The sequence below is a fragment of the Numenius arquata genome, chromosome W (genome assembly GCF_964106895.1).
Source record: "Numenius arquata chromosome W, bNumArq3.hap1.1, whole genome shotgun sequence".
NCBI lineage: Eukaryota > Metazoa > Chordata > Aves > Charadriiformes > Scolopacidae > Numenius > Numenius arquata.
Window position 1 is genome coordinate 28,896,474 of NC_133615.1, and position 22,426 is coordinate 28,918,899.

The 22,426-nt window shown below is 44.8% G+C and overlaps 1 protein-coding gene across 48 annotated transcripts in view; it reads right to left on the reverse strand.

The window, feature by feature from the left end:
- LOC141476573 (CUGBP Elav-like family member 4) overlaps positions 1 to 22,426 on the reverse strand; it is an 800,950-nt gene that overhangs the window by 378,501 nt on the left and 400,023 nt on the right. For 22 of the 48 annotated variants that reach the window (XM_074165315.1, XM_074165293.1, XM_074165319.1 and 19 more), the window contains exon 4: positions 7,114 to 7,128. The exons of the other annotated variants lie outside the window; for them this stretch is intronic. In XM_074165315.1, the coding sequence (XP_074021416.1) occupies positions 7,114 to 7,128 (15 nt within the window). The remainder of the gene's footprint in view (positions 1 to 7,113; positions 7,129 to 22,426) is intronic. 48 annotated transcript variants of the gene reach the window in all.

Below are 22,426 nucleotides of genomic sequence, written 5' to 3' on the forward strand. Positions count from 1 at the left end.
AGAATAAAGAAAAAAATCATCCTCATCCCCAGAGTGTCTTCACTTGCTAACACTTTTCTTTCTGTGTGTACATGACTACATGTACTGCAACTTTATGACTCTGCTGGGTTCCCCTGGGGAGCTTCAAACTCTCTTAATGCTTATGACTGCCAGTCAATTTCCATCCAGAAATATCCTCCATAGAAAAGACGTGAAATAGGCAAGGAGAGAACAATTATTCATTACTTCAGGAATTAAAGTATCATCCATTTGCACTGCACATCAGTAAAAGGCCAATAAATGGAAGGCAGTGCTCAAATTACATTGCAGACCAGGCTGAAAAAATGATGCATTCCCCTGGAGCAATTTTCTATTGTTGGAGTTTAGGAAACTTCTCCCTCTCTGTTGCTGCCAAAATTAAAAATAAAAATAAAAAAGAGAAAAAAGATACTTCTTTTTTTTGGATTTTGATGATTAAATAAAAGAATGCTGAATGGCAATAGTCATTAGAACAGCAGGAGGAATAAATAAAGAACATAATTTGTAGTTGTAAATAATGGATGCCGTTTTGAGCACAAAGCAACACATCTGGCAGTTATTCTCAATTCCACTCCAATTGCTTTGTTTTGGTAGTGTAAGGTACCACAATGAATTCTGCCTTTATTTATTTATTTATTCGTTTATTTGCAAATCAGTGTTTAATTGTAAATTGCCTTGGAGGAATCAATGGGATTTATTGCTTCTGCCATGTGAGGTGTGAAATGTTTTCCATTACTGAACAATGGATTATTTTTCAATAATCTCTGCCTAATGTCCTTTTCGCTTATAATAGGGTTGTTTTGGCATGGACAGAATTTGCTTTTGATCCTCCCTTTCTCACATACATTCACTTTTTGTCTCTCTGCTTATACTTTTTTACAGTTGCTCATTTGATATCTTATTAACACTACCTTTATTAAAACAGAGCTTAAAGACGGCTACTCTGCCAAAGCCTCTTTATGTGACCTTCTGCCTTTTACTTTTAGGCAGATATCTTGGAGGGACATGTTTGGACCCAACTAACACATATAGCTCATTAACCAAAAAATATGGTATTTTTGTCTTTTCTTAGCCCTGATTATTTTTCCATTATGATTTGTGTTTATCTTTAGAAAGAATCCTTCCTATCCATTCTCACCCTCCTGAAATTCAAGATCAAATCCCTCCTCCTCTACAAAACAGAGGATAAATGAAGAAGGTAGAGCTTTTCTTTTCCCTTTTCCTTTTCAGTGATTATTAGAAAATTTAAAAAAAAAAAAATAAAAGGAATTTTGAAGAAATTTGCATTTATAAAAAATTCTCTGGCTTTGACTGACAGCATTTGTGAATGTCCCATTCCTCTGTCAAGAACTTCAATTTACTCTTGCACATAGTATGTCCAAACAGCACCGGGATGATGGTGACTATTGCACCTTTAAAATGTCTTTGGGCAATTATCTATGACACAGTAATAATGGACCCTTTTTTCTGAATCGTCTGCTGAGATTATAACCATGCCAGGACTTCGCTTTTATAACAGTGCATACACTACCTAGCAGAACAGGGACACAGTCACAGTTGATTTCTCCAGATGATACTGTAATTACCACATTAATTTGTATAACAAACCTCAGTCCTCTGGCTGGGACACTCCTTCCCCTGAGCCACACTTATTCCTGTACCAGATTGACACATCCTCTCTCCTTAGGACAGGACTCACTTTGGTTGAGTCTGAAATGATTTTTTTTTTAAAAGTGTGTGTGAAGATTATTATTTTTTTTTTTTTATTTTAATGAGGAAACACTGATTTTAATAAAATTAGCTTTAAAAAAATAAAATTACTTTAAAATAAACAAAGAAACAACCCCCACCCTCCAGGCCTATAGCACATCAGTTTGAAGCTGATGACAGTATCTGTGGGGCACCAGAGCCCAGGTGGTTGCAGGGACAAGTTCCCAGACTGGACTGCAGCTCTCCAGACTTCAGTGGAGCCCAGCGAGCCTCAGGAACAGTCCCAGAAAACCAGAGGGAAGGGGAGGACCCTCCTGTTTGCCAGTCGTGAAGACTCTGCCTCCCTGGGGATGACTAGAAAGCTGCCTCCTTGAAAGCCACTGTTCTGCAGAACAGCAGTCACTGGAGCTGGGCACAAAGCCCCCTCTCTCTTCCTCCAGTGACAATCACTGTGCATTTAGCTCTGCCATGAACAGATCAGGTGAGCTAATTAACACAATAAGTCATAAAGAGACTGTGCCAGTGGGGAAAATGGAGCTGGGTGAGCTGTCTGCATTTGAACCCTGTGCAATCCTCCTGTCACAAGACTGTAAGTGTATGATTAAGAATGACAAGTGTTAACCCCTCCAGTCTGAGGGTCTCCCAGCTCCCCTGCTGCAGTGGTCTCATCCCATTTTCTTATTCAGAATTACAGCAATTAGCAACAGAAAAGACATATTAGTTCATCTCTCCCACACGCTCGCTCTTCTCCTTGGACTGAGCGAAATGAATCCCTATATTTGTGCAGTTCATTGTCCAGCCAATTTTTAAATGACTCAAACAATGAAGATTCCTTCAGAAAGCTGTTTCATTGACTAATGTCTCTCTCTTGGACTGATTAGCTCCCAGACATGAAAGGATAAAATTTATTTGGGGAAGAGGTGAAACTGAAATGTTCCCCTTGTAGAGCATTCATCAGACACCCCTTGGGCATGGGTTAATCCTCTAGCCAGCAATCATATATTTACCAGCAGTCTCTATTTTGCCCGTGCCATGTTTTGTGTCCAGTCAACACTTCCAGATCTGGGATGCAACTTCTGGTGAACCAGAGACAAAACTGGAATTCACATTGTTGGAAAACAGTTCACTTGTAGTTGTTTTGTTTAAAACAAAAAGAAATCGGTCTTGGGGGTACAGAGGGGGAAAGACGGCAGAGCAAGACTTCCCTCAGCAAGATTAAGCTGGGTTCAGGGCTGAGTGTGGCTCAAAACCCAGACAGAGTCACAGTTTAAATGTGTTTTTTTTATGGATTGCAGTAGTTTAGTGCGTGGGAAGGGAAGAAGGAAAAGAAGAGGAGAATGGAAGGAGAAAGACCAGTTAGTCTCACCTCCATCCCTGGGAAGGTAATGGAGAGACTCATTCTAGATGTCATCTCCAAACAAGTTGAAGAGCAGGGGGTTATTGGAAGTGGGCAACATGGGTTTACCAAGGGTAAATCATGTCTGACCAATCTGATAGCTTTCTACAATACTATAACTGGTTGGTTGGATGAGGGGAGGGCAGCAGATGTCATCTGCCTTGACTTCAGCAAGGCTTTTGACACAGTCTCCCATAGCATCCTCATTGGGAAACTAAGGAAGTGTGGGCTGGATGAGGGGACAGTGAGGTGGATTGAGAACTGGCTGTGTGACAGGACCCAAAGGGTAATGATTAATGGAGCAGGGTCAAGTTGGAGGCCTGTAACCAGTGGTGTCCCCCAGGGGTCAATACTTGGTCCAGTCCTGTTCAACATATTCATCAGCAACCTGGACGAGGGGACCGAGTGTATCCTCAGCAAGTTTGCTGATGATACCAAACTGGGAGGGGTGGCTGACACCCTGGAGGGCCGTGCTGCCATCCAGCGAGACCTGGACAGGCTGGAGAGCTGGGCAAGGAAGAACCTCATGAGGTTCAACAGGGAAAAGTGTAGGGTCCTGCACCTGGGGATGAAGAATGTTAGGCACCAATACAGGTTAGGCGTGGACCTGCTGGAATCAAGTTCTGAAGAGAAAGATCTGGGGGTCCTGGTGGATAGTAAACTGACAATGAGCAAGCAGTGTGCTCTTGTGGCCAGGAAGGCCAATGGAATCCTGGGCTGCATAGGGAAGAGTGTGGCTAATAGGTCGAGGGAGGTCATTCTCCCCCTCTACTCTGCACTGGTGAGACCACAACTGGAATACTGCATCCAGTTCTGGGCTTCCCAGTTCAAGAGAGACAGGGAACTACTGGAGAGAGTCCAGCATAGGGCAACTAAGATGATTGAGGGACTGGAGCATCTCCCTTATGAAGAAAGGCTGAGAGAGCTGGGACTCTTTAGCCTGGAGAAGAGAAGGCTGAGGGGAGACCTTATCAATGCTTATAAGTATCTAAAGGGTGGGTTGAAGGAGGAGGGAGCCAGACTCTTTTCAGTGGTTGCCAGTGAGAGGACGAGGGGCAACGGGCACAAGCTGGAACATAGGAGGTTGTCGGAGTGGGAGACGGACCCGGAGTAACAATGAGTCTCAATATGAGTATAGTCGTTCTCCCTTTATTCAAGTTCACACAGAGTATATAAAGACAGACAAGCAGAGCACGCGCTAGCAACAATTATACGATTGGCTTACAGTCTCTGTTCACGCGCCTAGAGCTCTCACACAATTAGTGCAGACCTCTTGTCCACGCGCAGCAGATGTTTATCTCCCGGAGGCAGTACCGCTTATCTCTTGCTTATCATGTAGCTACTTCTTCATACTTCTGTTTCTCAAGGAGAGTTCACAGCCTCCTCCGGGCTTTCATCCCTATCAAAGACTGGGTTGCTCATTGTAATCAAGTCGTGCCCTTTTTCACTCAGCCATTCCTCCACAATTCCCCCTTCTTGTTTTTGAGCAATCCAGGCTTGGTTTACTACTTTTAACATAACTCTCTTAATACAACTAAGCACTAAACATAAGCACAGACCTATGATCATAAGGGTTATTATAATGCGCAAGCCTTCAACAAGCAAGCCTACTAACCGTTGTGGCATATTCCCAAACAAGTTAGTCAGCCACCCATCTAAAAACCCATGGTTTTGACGAATTTTGTTTGCATACTCTTTTAACCACTGCAACTGTTTATGAATTGATTCGCTGTGATCGGACAAATTCATACAGCACATGCCTTCAAAATCCTCGCAACCATGACCTTGAGCTAATAGCAAAAAGTCAATTGCCGCTCTATTCTGCAAAATTGCGTAGCGTAAGCTATTTTGATCTCCTAACAGAGTTTCTATTACCTCAGTGGTGACTTTAGCTTGTTTTTCAGCCCAGCAAGCTAACCGTCCTATCTCCTTCAAAGCTCTGCCTGCCGCTGCCCCAGGTACAAACAAGGATAAAAACACTCTCTCAGTGGGATTGAGTAAGGTAACGTCATCATTGCAATTTGCTGGGAGACCCGTGACCGCCCGTTTTGTACGTGCGGCATTTTCTCCCTTGGTCACATTTTTCCACCAGTTTTGATTTGGGGCCAACAACGTTAATTTGCCAAGATAACATGGACCACCTATCGCATTTTTCGGAATTCCCTGCCATGCCCTGTCACCACATATCAAAAACACGTCTGGCGGCAAGGCTTTTGGGGTGCCATTGTTCCAAATTTGCTGTTCCCCTTTCGTTCCAACCCCAAGGGCTCCCAATCCTTGCTTTGATGTGTCATTTGTGCCACAAAATGCGCCTTTATATCTATAGTCATAGTAGTTTGCTTTCGGAGTGACGTTTGTCCACCCCGTCCAATTAAATGATCGATAATAATTTATGCCAGTAAAGGCAGGTCCTCCAAAAAATATGCAGGTTTGAGTCCAGTTCTGGGAGACATTTCCAATTCTCATTGATCCTAACAGTTCTAATTCTTGAGGGTCCCAAGGCAGCGTAACATTCAAGCTATTAAGGAGCGTGGCACTACAATTACTAACGCTCTGGGAATTAGTGCAGTTCTGCTTACTATACTTGCTAAAGTCTTCTACCTTAAAACCAGGTACTCCTATCAAACATGTCCAAAAAGGCTCTGTAGCAGAAGCAAGCGATAGACAAAAGGCTTGTTGTCCTGTCTTATTCGCCCAGGTGACCCACATGTTTTCCCTAGGTTCAATCTTGTGGAGGGTCATTACCGCCGGGATCAATATCCCCAGGGCCAGGATCTTGAACATCTTGGTTGTCAGGCGGATCATGTCGAGTCAGAGCAGGTTTTACAGCTCGACTGGGCACCCACACTGGACCGCAATCTGTGGAGACACACATATAACCTCGACCATTAAATATAACAGGAACAGGCCCCATCCAAATTCCAGAGACTGGATCTCTATACATCACTTTGAGTTGCGGGAGTATTGTTGTACTATTGAACTTAAGGTTTTGATGGTGAATCATCACTGGCGGTTCCTCTCGATCACCCATGAGACAGAGAAAGTTCAACGTAAAGAGCACACGATGTAGCCTTTGCTGGGCATCTGTCTCTACTCCCTTTTGTTTACCTAGATAGTCCTTCAATACTTGATGAGTGCCTTCCACTAATCCTTGTCCCGTAGGCGAATGTGGGATCCCTGTCGTGTGATCGACCCCCCATCTTAGCAAAAACTTTCTAACCTTTTGACTAACATAAGCAGGCCCATTATCAGTTTTAATGCATTCAGGCACTCCTAATACAGCAAAGCAAGCAAGCGTTTACATACATGATGTGCCTTTTCTCCAGGCAATGCGGTTGCCCAGATCATTTTTGAAAAGGTGTCAATGGTCACATGTACATACTTCAAGCGACCAAACTCTGGGATATGTGTGACATCCATCTGCCATAACTCTAACGCCTTTAATCCTTTTGGGTTCACTCCTAACCCTATTCCTGGGCCATGGCTCCCACATTTCGGGCAGGCTTGGATAATGCCTCGAGCCTCATTTTCTGTTAAATTAAATTGTCTTTTTAGCCCTTTTGCATTTTGGTGAAAATTCTCATGACTCTGCCTAGCTTGTTGAAATTTATCCATAGGGGGCACATGACACACTGGACTAACCGGGCTGTCAGCAAGTTGATTGCCCTGGCCTAATCCAAGGTCTAGCTGATGACTACGAATATGGATAACACAACAGGCGGCTGTTCTTTGGTCAAGTATAGATCGCAACCGAATAAATAAACTCCCCAGCCTAGGATTAGCTGTCTCTCTAAGTAGAGCGTCTTCCAGGCGTGGCACTATTCCAGCCACATACAATGAGTCTGTTACTACATTCAAGGGAGTGCTTAGCCAATTGTTCAAGGCCCAAACTACTGCGGTTAGTTCCAATGTTTGAAGGGAATCTCGAGGTTGTCCCTCTATGATATGCTGACACCATTGACCTTTTTCCTGCCAAACACAGGCTGCACGCCGCAAGCATTTGCCTGCATCTGTGTATACAGTGATACCATCTGACAATGGGTCTCTCCATACCTTGGGTCTTTCTAGCCACTGATTTCTTTTTAGAACTTGCCACAATTTCCCTTGTGGCTGTTGTGAATGCACTCTCCCACTGTAGCCTAACAAGGCCTTTTGCATGGCAGCGTCATTACGCAGCCACCATTCTAAATCTACAGCGTTAACAGGTATGCTAATATCCTCTGGTTCTTTACCACTGATTTCTATGATTCGTGATCTTCCTTTTCGTATCAATTCACCTACTGCTTCAGTTCGCGTTTGAATGCTCGTTTTTGGTTGTACACTTAAGAATACCCATTCTAAGACATTGAACACATTCTCTTTTGTTACCTTCCCTTCGCATTTGTCAGTGGCATCACCAAAGAAGGAGAAGGGAGTAGCAAGTTCCCCCTTTTTGTTTTGCCATTGACAAATGACTGCATATGGTGAATCTTTCCCATTACATATTATCAGAGACACTGGCAACATTAAAATGCGTCGAGATGACCACGTCGATTGCAGTTTTTGTGCAATTTGTTGTAGCGCTGCTTGCTGCGTCGCCGTCAGAGTAACGCCATCGGCTGGATGATTGCTTCTCAATAATTCTGTTAAGGGTGCAATGTCGGTATTGGAGATGCCAACACAGTTCCGCACCCATTGAATGTCTCCAAGCAGGGTTTGGACATCAGTCAGTGTGCGCAATTGAGTTGCGAGCTCGGTTTTTTGCGGTCGAATCTTGGAGTCTATGATGGACCATGGTGCTTTGTTTTTGAGCTTCAGTCCTTTCTACTCTCAATAAGATTTCTTCAACGCCTGCTCCTTTTGGTAGACTGGCTAGAATTTGCTTGGTGGTCTTATTGGCATTGTCAAAAGCCAGTACTTTGAACATCTGTTGTTTACCGCTGTCATCTAGATCAGGGTGATTCATGATTGCTTCCCACAGTCGGTCAACAAAGTTACTATATTTTTCTGTAGTTCCTTGCATCATGGTACCAAATGACGGAATAGTAGATCCTGGGAGGCCGAGAAACGCCTCTAGGGCAAGTTGCGCCGATCGCTGTAATAGGTTTGCTGGAAACGTCAATTGTCCTTGCAAGTCACTAAATTTTCCGTGCCCTGTGAACATCTCTGCCGTGACTCCACAGAGGGGGTCTCCCTCCCCTTGTCTTCGAGCTGCTTCATTCATGGCTCGTTGTTGCCAGGAGGATTCCCACAACAAATATTGTGTTGGAGTAAGCAACAGTCTCATTAGGTTACGACAATCATATGGACACATCAGATCAGCAGAAAAAATCCAGCTGACAATTTGTCGGGTAGCCTCAGATTTTACTCCATAAGTTGAGATGGTGGTGCAAGCTTGTTGTAAAATTTTCCAATCATGTGGTTCCCATTTGCCAGTATTGTTTACATGTACAACGGGACACGCGAGAGGTGGAGTTCCGCCCAGACTAGCGGTTGCTCCCCACTGTCCTTCTAATATAGCATCTCTAATAATGCCATTCCAGCGTGCAGTTCTCAGAGGTGTTGAGGGATTCACTAGCCATGGAGGCATGTTATCATCCTTCCTCGCCACACGTAAATCTAACTCCTCGAGGCGCCTCAAAACTGTCTGTAACATTTTGTCTGTGGACAGTTTACGACTGTTGTCGGCAGGTGGAGTTGGCGGACCAGACGAATCACTGGAGGAGGGTAACGGTGGATACAAGGGAGGCGGAGTTGCTGGAGGCGGTTCTGTGGGCGGAGGGCGACACGCTGCTCCTCCCAAATCGATGAGATCAGTAGACGTTTCAGGCCCCTCCCCTGCTGGAGTTTTCTGAGGAGGCGCTTCCGCATTTGCATTACTTTTCTGTTTTGGTTTCGCATCACTCACTTCCGCTTTTCCCGAGTTTTGCAAGGGGTTTATCGGCAAGTCTTTACTTTTCTCAGGAGGGTCAGAGTCCTCATTAGCTCGAATTTCAGCAACAGTTTTACACACAGTCCCGGTCATTCCCTTTACCGCGGGCAGCCCAAAGAACCGCGCAATAGGTCCAGGCTTACTTTCAGGTTTTAAGGCGGCCGCTCCTGGACCTAACATTTGAGCAGCTGCACAGGCTACTTCCCGCTCCGCTTTCATCGCTTTTAAAGTCTCTAGCACAGTATGCCACAACCCACGGACGGCTTTTATCTCTTTCTCCTCTTTTTCATCCCCCTCGATTGTTTTTTGCCACATCGTCCCTCCAAAATCTCGCCATTCCGAAACAGAAAACAGCATAGGTGTGTCAGAAAAATGACCCCATCGCTGTCCTAATTTAATTAACTTTATCAACAGTTTCGCCGGTACTTCATTCCCTCTCTTAGAGAGGATTCCAGTGAGTAGCGTGGCCGCAGCTTCTACTTGCATCACTGCGCCTGGGAGGCGAGAGGCCACCTCGCACCGTTGTCTGCTCCCGCCTTTGCGCCCGAGCAGCACTTCTCCCAGCCGTGGTTTCCCACTCCCCTCCTCTAGCTGCTTACCGCAGACTCGGAGAACTCAGTCCCGCTGAGCCATGGATCTCTGTGCATCCTCTGCTACCAGATGTCGGAGTGGGAGACGGACCCGGAGTAACAATGAGTCTCAATATGAGTATGGTCGTTCTCCCTTTATTCAAGTTCTCACAGAGTATATAAAGACAGACAAGCAGAGCATGCGCTAGCGACAGCTATACGATTGGCTTACAGTCTCTGTTCACGCACCTAGAGCGCTCACACAATTAGTGCAGACCTCTTGTCCACGCGCAGCAGATGTTTCTCTATCTCCCGGAGGCAGTACCGCTTATCACTTACTTGTCATGTAGCTACTTCTTCATACTTCTGTTTCTCAAGGAGAGTTCACAGCCTCCTCCAGGCTTTCATCCCTATCAAAGACTGGGTTGCTCATTGTAATCAAGTCATGCCCTTTTTCACTCAGCCATTCCTCCACAGGAGGTTCCACTCAAATATGAGAAGAAACTTCTTCACGGTGAGGGTGACAGAGCCCTGGAACAGGCTGCCCAGGGAGGTTGTGGAGTCCCCTTCTTTGGAGATTTTCAAGACCCGCCTGGATGCAGTCCTGAGTAACATGCTCTAACATGCTCTGGGCAATCCTGCTTCAGCAGGGGAGTTGGACTAGATGATCTTTATGGCCCCTTCCAACTCTAAAAATTCAGTGAAATCCAGTGAAATTCAGTGAAAGGATTCAATATGTTGATCCAGATCATCCAAACTCAGTGGCTCTCAGACCCTTATTTCCTCCTTGCAAGAAACAAGGATTAAGATATTTCCTATGAACAGCTGAGTCAGAGGATCATCTTTGTTATTATTTTTTCTTGGAGTGAATTTCCCTGTTTTAATTCTACAAAATAATAATTGAAGACACACAGAAAAGCTAGGTAAATTCCAGGCACCATAACCCATTAGGAATGAATGCCGTTTTCAAGTTATATTTGTTTTTGCATTTGTTTTCCTTCTTTTTAGCTAACAGTGCCTCATACTTAAATATCCCCTGAAGGGAAACAAAATATTAAAACCTACAGAACAGCTGACATAAAGGAAAGGACTGAAAAGAGCACCTGACTAAAATGGTTGTTATTATTCACCATGATACACACACATGGACATTAATCCTTAGCAACCTCTTTATTAACAACTTCTCTGACAGTTGAGATGGTTCCACTTCAGTAATAAGAATTTATTGCATTTTATCAATAGTAAGATCAAAATTTCCCAGGAGTATCCCTTCAACTTCAACAGGCATGTGTGCACCCAGATATTTTGTAAAACTTCTTGGGCTTGATGCAGAGCTCATTGATATCCACAGTGGTGTTAACATGAACTGTACTGAGTGTTGATTGAGATCTTCAGGTTTGTTTTCATCCTCGTTCATGAAAAAAAATAAAAAATAATATTAAATGTTGAAGCCTGATTCTGGCAAGTGGGAAAAATCCTCAGCCCATGGATGGAATCTTTTTTGAGTGTATAGAAATTGAACAATTTGGGGGAAGGAGGGAACTATGCTTTTTACATTCAAAAATAAGGAAATAAAAATCATCACTAGGATAGATCACTACAGAAATTTCTGTGTCTGTTTAACTGATGGCTTACATCTCCAGAAGATAAAAAGCAAATGAGCCATCCAAATCAAGAACTGTTGCCCATCCCAGATTCCAAGTGCTCACTGGTTCCAGACCTTACTGGTGAGTAAACACAACACAAGCCAAGTGAGAGAAAGAATTGCTTCCAAGTCTCAGCTGAATTTCATCCTTAATGAAGCAAGAGGCCTGGAGATGGGCATAACCTTCAAGTGCAAAGATGCCAGTTACAGGTCACCATGGAGGAATACAGAGGCTCTGGGACTGCAAGCCAGGACTTCCACCACTCAAGTTAAAGAACAAACTACTTCTGCAGGGCTACTGCCAGGAGTGAAAAATAATAACTGTGGGGAGTTATTCAAGCAATCTCAATAATATTTCTTGGAGACTAAGACCATGCACAGTTTGAATTAAAGTCTGACCTGTAAAAATCTAGTTTCAATTACATTAAGGGTCAATTAGTCTTGGGAAATATGTATTCCCACTAAAAAATTATGTGTTTGATCCATCATCAGAACAGGTATAGCCAAGCATGGCCTGAGGGAATCTGGTCACTGGAGTATTGCCCCTTGGTTTTGTAGCTCAGCAGTGTGTTCAAAGGCTCACTATAAGATTGGGAGCTGGGAAGAGGGACTTGCATGAAATGTGGAAAGAAGCTCTACAAAACTCTCACAAGCCCCCAGCCATTTTTTCCCTGTTATTTCAAAGAGCACTGCCAGGTACTGGATGGCATAGAAATTTTGTCTGCTGCTTTATGGTTCTGCCCCTTTACCACAGAACATCTCCCAGGGGTTGGTGGACATTATCCTTGCAGCATATCAAGAACAAGACAAATAATATTACTGTTTTAACATCAGCTGAGTACAAAGGTGACTTTTCCCTCATGTTGGCTGTGCTGCTAGATGGCAAAGGTTATAATCCAATCCTGATTGGCTGGGATATTGCTCTGAGGTTGTTCTCCCTCCAGTGAGGCTAAGCTAAAAGGGGTAGTCATAAGGTTTAGGTAACTAGAAGTAACTGTGAACCTCTGTCCTCCTCCTGACTTGTTTCTTCACACAGGCTGGAAGCACTAGAGATACTTGAGACAGACATTCCTCACCTAATTCTTATCTTGATGTTTCAAGTGAAGAAAATTAAATTATCTGTACCAAATAATTTAATTGCAAGGGTGGGGGTGAATGATGGCCACAGGAAGTGGCTTACCTTCAGCAAATAAACTTCAGCTTCTGCAAAAGGCCACATTGGCAATATCTCCTGCTGCCAAGCTGCCTGCTCTTGTCTGGTTCATGACTTTGCACACATCCAGCTATAAAGAGGGTGGTCCACGGTGTGCAAGAGCACTGAGAAGACTTCTTGCCACCAGAAATACTCTCCTTACACCTTGTGGAATTTCCTCCCCCTCCCTCCCCCTGTCCCCTCTCTTCTCCCATTTTTTGTTCCCATTCATTGGGAAGGGACAGAAACCATCTCTTTTTGCGGTTTCATCCTGTTAGTCTTCCATACATATAAACAACTTCTCTGGAAGGATAATGTATACCAAAGATTGCTCCAATATACCCCATAGTAAATAAAAAAAGAAATAAAGAAGGTAAGAAAAAAAGAAAATAAGACATTCCTACTTTTGGTAAAAAGAATATAGGAATGAATTATAAACAAAATATACTTTGACAAATTGAAAATCAAACCCAATATTTTTTCTGTAAAATTGCCACTGACTTTTAAAAAAATCTAAAAAGACATAGGACCTGAACAATGAGTGTGCACACACAGCCCACATACTACCTAGTTATATGCAAATCCACATATTCAAATTAGTGTGATTTTCTTTGAAAGGAAGAAATAAACTGACTTTTCTTTTACCCAGAATGTTACAATGAGAACAAATAATATAAATATACACTTTAAAAAATCTTGCTCTAGAGAAATAAGGGGAGGGAGCATTTTCTGATGCTCATGAAAAGCAGTAACTAACTCTGACATGACGTTGATTTCAAGTAGCCTTTCTTTGAAATACAGGTTGCTATATGACTGGTACCAGATGGGGCTATATTCCAGTTCTTGTTTGATGCTGTCCTTGCAATAAAAGTTTTATATATATATATACACACACACACACACATATGTTTTTCAATTCCATTGATTCCTTGCACTTTGTAGCCAAGGTATATCAATTCTACATCAAAAATCTTTGCTAGAGAGCTTCACCTATAGGTTGCCTGTAGTACATTACACCATATACTGTGAACACCTCCATCCGCATACCTGCGTCCAGAGGTATGCTTGGGTAATGCCCAGAGATTTGACTTCCATCCAGGAAAGCGCGGGGATTTCAGAACTAAAGCTGAAGCACCATCTATCCTGTGGCTAGATATACTGCCACACATCTGGGACTTTGGAGATCTGCTTCAGAGTGTGCTTTCCTGCACTTTGTGATCAAGAGAGATGCTTTGAGTAACAGCTCAGGTTTGTTTATTTCACATGACAAACAGACAAAATTCAACACTAGTGCAAAAGGGTTTGGAATAAAACTGATACAGGCTGGACCATGTCAAAAGAAAATAAGATTTGTTCACACACCTTTCTTAACCCTGAAATCTGTCTAGACAACCTGAAGATGTGATTGAAAAACAGATAGCAGCTTATGTTTGAACAGTACTTTTTATGCCGATATACCAGAAACATTTCATAAGTCTGTGCTGTTTTTCCTGTTACCTTCAGGTAACACCCACTGAAAAGCAGCCACCTCTGATGCTGTGCTAGTTGCTAATCAATGCGCATGAACTCTCCCTGGTGGCTTTGGCTGGGGAGGGAAGGGAAATGCAACAAGCAGGCTGACTTTTCTGCTGTGTGAAACGCTGTGGAAATCAGCAGAAAGGAGCTAAGAAATCTGTCTGACATCCTGTTAAAACCAAGAAGCTGTTACTACAGGAGGCCTCTTGACAGGGTATCAGAGTGCACACACTGAAACAAGTTGCTTCATGGGCAGCAGAATGTGTAAATCCTCTTCCAATGTCCCAACTCCCATGAGTTCATTGATGTCTAACAAAAGATGGGCTTATGAGCATTAATGAGAACTCTCTACACTGCCTGGCTGCCTATTTTCATGAAATGTATAGGAACACAATAGCTTTGGGACCTCTTCCACCCCATACGATAGGTTAAATTACCCAGTGGGGTCAAAGCTTAAAGGGAGATCCCTTGACAGATTGACTGATAGATAGGCCCAGGCACACACAAACAGCTTGATTGTCCAAGTCTGATTTCCTTTGGAAAGGAATAGGGGGTTTATTGGTCCCAGACAATAGATGGGATAACTTATAGCAAATAGCCTCCTATTGCCTTCTTAAGATGTTGCTTTAATGACAGCTCAATGGCAAAGCACCTTCTGGATTTTGAAGACGTCACTTTAATGCATCCCTGGGTCAAGTGTCCTTGCTGAGCTCGAGAAGCTGATACCATCACTGATGAAGGTGGTACAGCTGCAATTGTGCTGAAAGCAAGATTCTGGAAGAGGAGGAGAGCTTTTCAGAAGCACGCCCTTCATTTTAAAGGGCATAGCCACAGCTTTGAGAAGCTGAACAATTTCTCTGAAGCATGATTTTGTTTGCGCTGCAGGGCTATTTACTGTTCTAAGATTTCCTGGCATTTGGGTGGTGTAGGTAAAAGAGATTTACGTAAAAGGTGGGGAAAAAATCAAACCTTCAAATGAGCTTTACAGAATCACAGAACGATATGGGGTTGGAAGGGCCCTCCGGAGATCATCTAGTCCAACCCCCCTGCCAAAGCAGGTCCACCTAGAACAGGTTGCACAGGAACTTGTCCAGGCGGGTTTTGAATGTCTCCAGAGAAGGAGACTCCGCCACCTCCCTGGGCAGCCTATTCCAGTGCTCTGCCACCCTCAAAGTAAAGTTGTTCCTCCTCATGTTCGGGTGGAACTTCTTATATTCAAGTTTGTGCCCATTTCCTCTTGTCCTGTCCCTGGGCACCACTGAAAAAAGACCGGCCCCATCCTCTTGACACCCACCCTTTAAGTATTTATAGGTGTTGATCAGATTCCCCCCTCAGTCTTCTCTTCTCCAGACTAAAAAGGCCCAAGTCCCTCAGCCTCTCCTCATATAAGAGATGCTCCAGGCCCCTAATCATCTTGGTAGCCCTCTGCTGTACCCTCTCCAGCAGTTCCCTGTCCTTCTGTATCTCTTACATAAAATGCAGGAGGACCCCAAAACCACCATGAAGTGTTTCTTGGTAGAGACAACACCGGGCCTGTGTAACACAATGCATGCATCTTTACATGCCTTCCTTTACGGACCTTCTTCTGTCCTTCGAGAGGAATGTGGGAGCAATGGAGCATCTAAGCATCACTAATAGTGCGCAACTAGAGTAGCAGGACAGTCATTTCCTTTTAAAAAATGTTATTCCCTGTACAACCTAGTGGGACCTCGAGTGATAAGGGAGATAACACTCAAGGGTTAATGGCAGGGCCATTGCTTGGCTTAAGCTGTGTATCCATCACCTTAAGCCATTGATAAGGTATTTAGGCAAAAGAAAGGATGTGTTGAAACCATAAAGTGGTCACGTAGGCCTCGATGGGAGATAAGGGAACAATTGGTATACAGAGTGATCATCGGGTTTCCCAACCCCGTGGCCTGGAGCAACACATTAACATTAAGAGCGAGAGGTACACAGCCAGGAAGACATGGCCTTCATCCCCGAGACCCCGGCCCACTACCACCAGGAGGCACTGCGCATGTGCAATGGGGAGGAGTTAAAGGCGGAGACTATGGAAATGATTTCTCGTAATTCATTGTAATAAAGACCACCTTTTCGGGGAAAAGTCATGGATATGTATAGGCGTCCATTGAATATGTAAAGTGTGATTGTATAAATCTTAAGCTAACTGCCGCGGTGGGTGCGCACGATTGTGGTGGGGCGACCCCCCGTGCTGCCTGGCGCCGAATAAACATACCTACTTTACAACCCCACAGGTTGTGGAGTCTGCTTTCCGCACGTCAGTTTGGCGAGCCAGCCAGGAGGCACTCTGCTCGGCTGCGGGATCGACTGCGGAGCGGACGCCCCTAGGCGTGCCCCGAGCACTTTCCTTGGAGGAGCCTCCACTCCCAGCCGCTCACCGCGGGAGTAGACAACAACCTCCTGAAGCCGCGGATAAACGGTATGTTTTACAGAGGGGGCCAGTAAGACGTAGGGGACGCCCACGCTTGGCCGGGGCCGCCAGTAAATCGCGCAGAGACGTCTGGCGTGCGGCATAGTCCCCGTATGGGAGGAGGGTACCCTGTATGGAAGTAGGGGATTTGCTGACTGATAGAGCGGCCGCTAGCGATCTTGGGGGTAGATCGAGCAAATCCGAGGTCACCGCTGCATCCCAGTATCGGGAGCCAGGAAGGACCTGCTAATGACTGTATAAGAAGCAGGAGAAGGGTAAGCGGGCTTCTCAAAGTTGTGATACAAGTACTTGAATAATATCTGCAGCTGCTGGAGGGATACCAACTGGAGTAATGATTGTATGTTTTATTTGTAAATGCCCGGGTATTTTATGTTAAGAGCATTTGTGTGTGGATGCGTGTGTTTGAGACACAGCGCCGCTGTGAAGCGAGTGGGAGTCACGATTTGCGGTTCCGTGACTCCGTGAGGAACATGGCCAGAGATGGACAAAGCGCCTGAAACGTCTGTAAAAATTTGTAAATGTCTTGATATATGTAAGTTGGGCTGCTGTGGTGTTTAGTCCATCTCCTAAGTATCGGGGGTCTGGCTGATCATCAAAGTGGCCGGACAGGGAGAGTCACTCCTTCGGTGGTTTGGGCTCGAACCTTGGGAATATTTAAATGAAGGAGGGGACTGGATAAGGAGGGGAGAGGGACGAATTTATTTAGGAGGAGTGTATTTAACGCCTGCCGGACAGACAGTGGCCCTAGACTGGGAACAACCTGTCCCAGATACCTTTCTAAACCCCCATATTGACAGACACGTGGGGGTGATTCCTTGTTTTGTGTGTGGGCTTACTAACAAATTACCTGAAAATTGGCATTCGGCTTGGGTCCTGTTGAAATGTAAATCTTGTGAGAAAATTTGGTATTGTTTATCTAGGAGGCGGAGAGCTGAGTGTCCCAAATGCTCTCCTCTAATCCCACGGTTTTATGATTGGGAAAGGGCCCATCAAGAGTCCAAAACAGTAAAGTTTGTATGTGGGAAGAAAACTTTAATCCCAGAAGATTGGGACGTTTGGGAAGTAGATTGAGAGAAGACTGTAAGGACCTGTGAGGAAAGGTTCATGTGGAAATTAAAACGAAGCACAATAGCTAACAAGAAACAATCTAGAGAGATGGGTAACACTCAGAATAAGGGTATTTTAAAGAAAAGCCCCCTTGGTTGTATATTGACACACTGGAGGAACATTGTTGGAACCGGGGGTACAGAGACTCTCATTAAATATTGCAATCAATGGTGGCCGATTTATAAGCTGGAAGATGGAGCTAAGTGGCCACTTTATGGGTCAATCGATTATAACACCATCCTGCAATTAATGTCGTTTTTAAGGAGGGAAGGAAAATGGGATGAAGTGTCATATGCAGATATGTTTTTCACCCTCTGAAATCACCCGGAGTGGCAAAGGGACTGTGGAATGGTGCCGCCACAGGACCCTATGGTACTCGCCCTCGAGAAGGAAAATAACAAAGAAATTAAAGGTAAACTGAGGCAGTGTTGCTCGGCATGTAGTATTGGACAAAGGTGCACTAGAGTAAATACAATCCACCGGGCCTCAGAACAAGATCTAACTGATTTGCTTAAGCCTCCCCCTCGATCACAGGAACAGGATGTGGACTCGGACGGAACCTCCACTCCCCCGGACAGCCCTGTATCCTCCCGTACTAGAAAAAAGTCTACCCCAACAGTCTTACAGGCACCTCTCCGAGAGGCGGTAGGGCCAGACGGTGGGACGATGCTAATCAAGGTACCTTTTTCCACCACCGATTTAGAGGCATGGAAAGGGGTTGCCAAGGATTACAGGAATGATCCGGTAAGTGTAACCAAACATTTTCAATTTATTGTAAAACAACACAACCCCGACTGGAATGATATACAGTTATTATTAGAATATATGACTGAGACGGAAAAACAATTCTAAAAACTGAGGGGATTTGGCTGAGGATCATTATAAAACTACAGGAGGAGATGTTAAGAATACCTCCCCCTTCAAGATCCAAAATGGGATGCAAACAGGTCTGCGGATATGGAAAAATTGCAGGCATACCAAGGGTGGATCTCAAAAGGGATGGAGAGGGCCATTCCCAAAACCATAAATTGGTCAGCATTATATGCAATTAGGCAAGGTCCTTCCGAGTCACCATCCGAATTCTTGGATCGACTAAGGGACGTAATGCGCCGTAACACACCGCTGGATCCTGGGTCAGAGGTAGGAATACAACAACTAGTTTCCTTATTTTTAGGTCAGTCTACAGGAGATATTAGGCGCAAGCTCCAAAAGCTACGTTCTATAGAAGGAAGGAACCTAGAAGTATTGCTGGATGAAGCATGGAGAGTGTTCAGTAATAGAGAGGAAGATTACAGGCGGGGACAAAGAAGGGTGGTGGCGGTCGTCAGGGAGGAGGAAGAAAGAAAACCTAGACGAGGACCGCCTCGACTAGGCAGGGATCAATGTGTGTTATGCAGAAGATTTGGTCATTGAAAAGATGAGTGTCCGGAAAAGTGGAAAAATAAGGAGAGGGGACGAAACAATCAGAAAGGAAGAATAGTAGCCAATTTGAAGGAATATTGACGGGGACCTGGGGAATCCACCCTAGCGGATCCACTGGTTATAATAAAGCTAGGGAATGAGCAAAAGAAGGTAGAGTTTCTGGTTGATACAGGGACAACGTATTCGGTTTTAAACCAAGCTCTGATGCCCCTGGGAAATGACTATATCATGGTAAAAGGGGCAACTGGCCAAAGTGAAAAGGCATATTTTTGTGAACCTCTGAGATATAAATTGGGAAAACAATGGGGCGTCCACAGATTCCTGTACATGCCCAACTCCCCGAAAGCACTTTTGGGGAGAGATTTGTTGGAACAATTGGGTGCAATAATTAAATTTAAAAAGGGAGAGATTACTCTGGAGGTAAATGACCAGCAGTATATCCAAATAATGAGTTTATCCCTAGCTAGTGTTCCCACAGAAGGAAAAATCAGCGAAGAAATCACGAACCAGCTATACCCTGGGGTATGGGCCACCGATGTGCCTGGGAAAGCAAAAATGCTCCACCTGTTGAGGTCAGACTCAAGGAAGGACGACAGCCAGTAAGAATCAGTATCCTCTGAAGAAGGAGGACAGGGAGGGAATTCAGCCAGTAATAGAAAAATTTTTACCTGTCCGCAAACCCAACGGGTCATATCGGGTGGTCCAGGACCTCCGGGCTATAAATAAAATAACTGAGGACCTCTATCCGGTAGTGGCAAATCCATACACCTTGCTGACTGTATTGACACCTGAACTAACCTGGTTTACTGTTTTAGACCTGAAGGATGCCTTCTTTTGCCTCCCTCTCCATAAAGCCAGCCAGAAAATATTTCAATTTGAATGGGAAAATCCCAGAAGCGGACGTAAAACTCAGCTTACTTGGACGGTGTTACCACAAGGGTTCAAAAACAGCCCTACTATATTTGGTAACCAACTCGCAAAAGATCTTGAGTCCTGGGAAGCCCCACCTGAGGAAGGGAAACTGTTACAGTATGTGGACGATATCCCGATTGCCACCAAGACAAAGGATGCTTGTATGGCCTGGACAGTGAGTCTGCTAAACTTTTTGGGGCTCCAGGGATACCAGGTATCCAAGAAGAAGGCCCAAGTAATGCAGCATAAGGTAATTTATCTGGGCTATGAAACCAGTGCTGGACAAAGGACTTTGGGACAGGCCTGAAAAGAGACAATATGCCAAACCCCAAGACCGGAAACAGTGAAAGAGTTACGAACTTTCCTGGGAATGACTGGGTGGTGCCGATTATGGATCTATAACTATGGACTGCTTGTTAAACCCTTGTACGCACTAACAACCACTGAACAGCAGCACCTTGATTGGAACAAAGAGACCATACAGGCCTTTGACTTGCTAAAAAAGTCCCTGATGTCGGCCCCAGCCTTAGGACTCCCAGATGTGAGTAAACCATTTTTCCTTTTTTCCCACGAAAAGCAGGGGATTGCCCTGGGAATACTAGCACAAGATCTGGGCCCGTATCGATGAGCAGTTGCCTACTTTTCTAAACAATTGGACGCAACTGCAAAGGGTTGGCCTGGATGCTTGCGAGCGGTCGCGGCCGTAGTACTAAACATCCAGGAAGCCCGAAAATTCACCCTGGGCCAGAAAATGACTGTGTTGGTGTCCCATACAGTATCTGCAGTATTAGAAGTGAAAGGCGGACACTGGCTCTCCCCACAAAGATCCTTGAGATATCAGGCTATAATGGTAGAACAAGATGATGTGGAGATTGTAGTCACTAACATTGTCAATCCAGCCTCTTTCCTCAGTGGAAACACAGGAGAACCAGTGCATCACGACTGTCTGGAGGCCATCGAAGCAACATATTTGAGCCGTTCGGACCTGAGAGACAGTCCTATGGAAAACACGGAAAACTGGTTCACGGATGGAAACAGCTATGTCCTAAGCGGTAAAAGGCATGCCAGATATGCCATTACCACCAGTCAGGAAGTAACAGAGTCAGGGCCTCTGCCAATGAATACCTTGGCACAGAAGGCAGAAATAATTGCTCTGACCCGCGCCTTGGAATTGGCCCAAGGCAAAGCTGTGAATATCTATACAGACTCGAAATACGCCTTTGGAGTCGTACATGCTCATGGAGCAATCTGGAAGGAGAGAGGATTATTGAACTCGCAGGGCAAAAACATCAAGCATGCAGAGGAGATCCTGAAGCTGCTGGAGGCAGTCCAACTTCCTGAGAAAGTGGCGATCATGCACATTAAGGCACACCAGAAAGTAAACTCGGAGTTGGAAAGAGGAAATGAGCTGGCGGACAGAGAGGCAAAACAGGTAGCCAAAGCAAAGGTAAAAACAGAAGGGGCTTTGATCCCTGACAGGCAAATTTCCCTAGAAGGTAAGCCAGAATATACCAAGGAAGATCAGAAGCTTATCACAGATCTAGGAGGATCATATAACGAGGAGGGATGGGCTCTCACCCCACAAAGGAAACTAATCGTTCCCTCTTATCTAGTATGGTCTCTGATAAGGGAAGAACATAGAAAGAGGCATTGGGGGGCAGAGGCACTATATAAACAACTAATTAGGGAAATTGTAGCTAGAAATTTATACACCACTGTGAGACAAGTGACTCAGCAGTGCGATCTTTGCCTCCAGACTAATCCCAAAAATACCCCCAAACCAGAAATGGGCCAAATTGGGAAGGGCAACGGGCCTGGGCAGCAATGGCAGATTGATTTTTCAGAACTCCCAAGAAAAGGGGGGTATCGATATTTATTAGTATTAACTGATACCTTTTCAGGTTGGCCAGAGGCATTCCCTACCAGGACAGCCAAGGCTCAGGAGGTAGCCAGAACATTAATACAGGAAATACTACCACGCTTTGGGGTTCCAGCAACCATATCCTCTGATAGAGGATCACATTTCATCTCAAAAATAGTACAAAAAATTAGCCGCCATTTGGGTATAGATTGGCAGCTTCATACCCCATACCGCCCTCAGTCGAGTGGCCAAGTAGAAAAAATGAACCACCTAATCAAACAGCAGATTGTGAAATTGGGGCAGGAAACAAACTTGGCCTGGCCTCAGTCCCTTCCCTTGGCTCTCCTGCGCATACGAACTAGACCAAGAGCGAAGGAAGGACTGAGCCCTTTTGAAATCTTGTATGGGCGACCCTATGGAATACAGAAAGGAATGTCCACACAAGCTGGGGATGAAATCATGACTTCCTACATGGTGGCATTAAGCAGACAACTCAGCAAAATTGAGAAACACATGGTTGGGACTCGAAGTAGGGGTTTGGATGGGCCTGTACATAACATACAACCTGGAGACTATGTATATGTAAAGTCTCTTACAGAAAAAACTTTGGAGCCGCAGTGGGAAGGACCATTCCAGGTACTACTCACCTCCTTCACAGCAATCAAGATCAAGGAGCAGAGCGCCTGGATCCACCACACCAGAGTGAAAAAGGCACA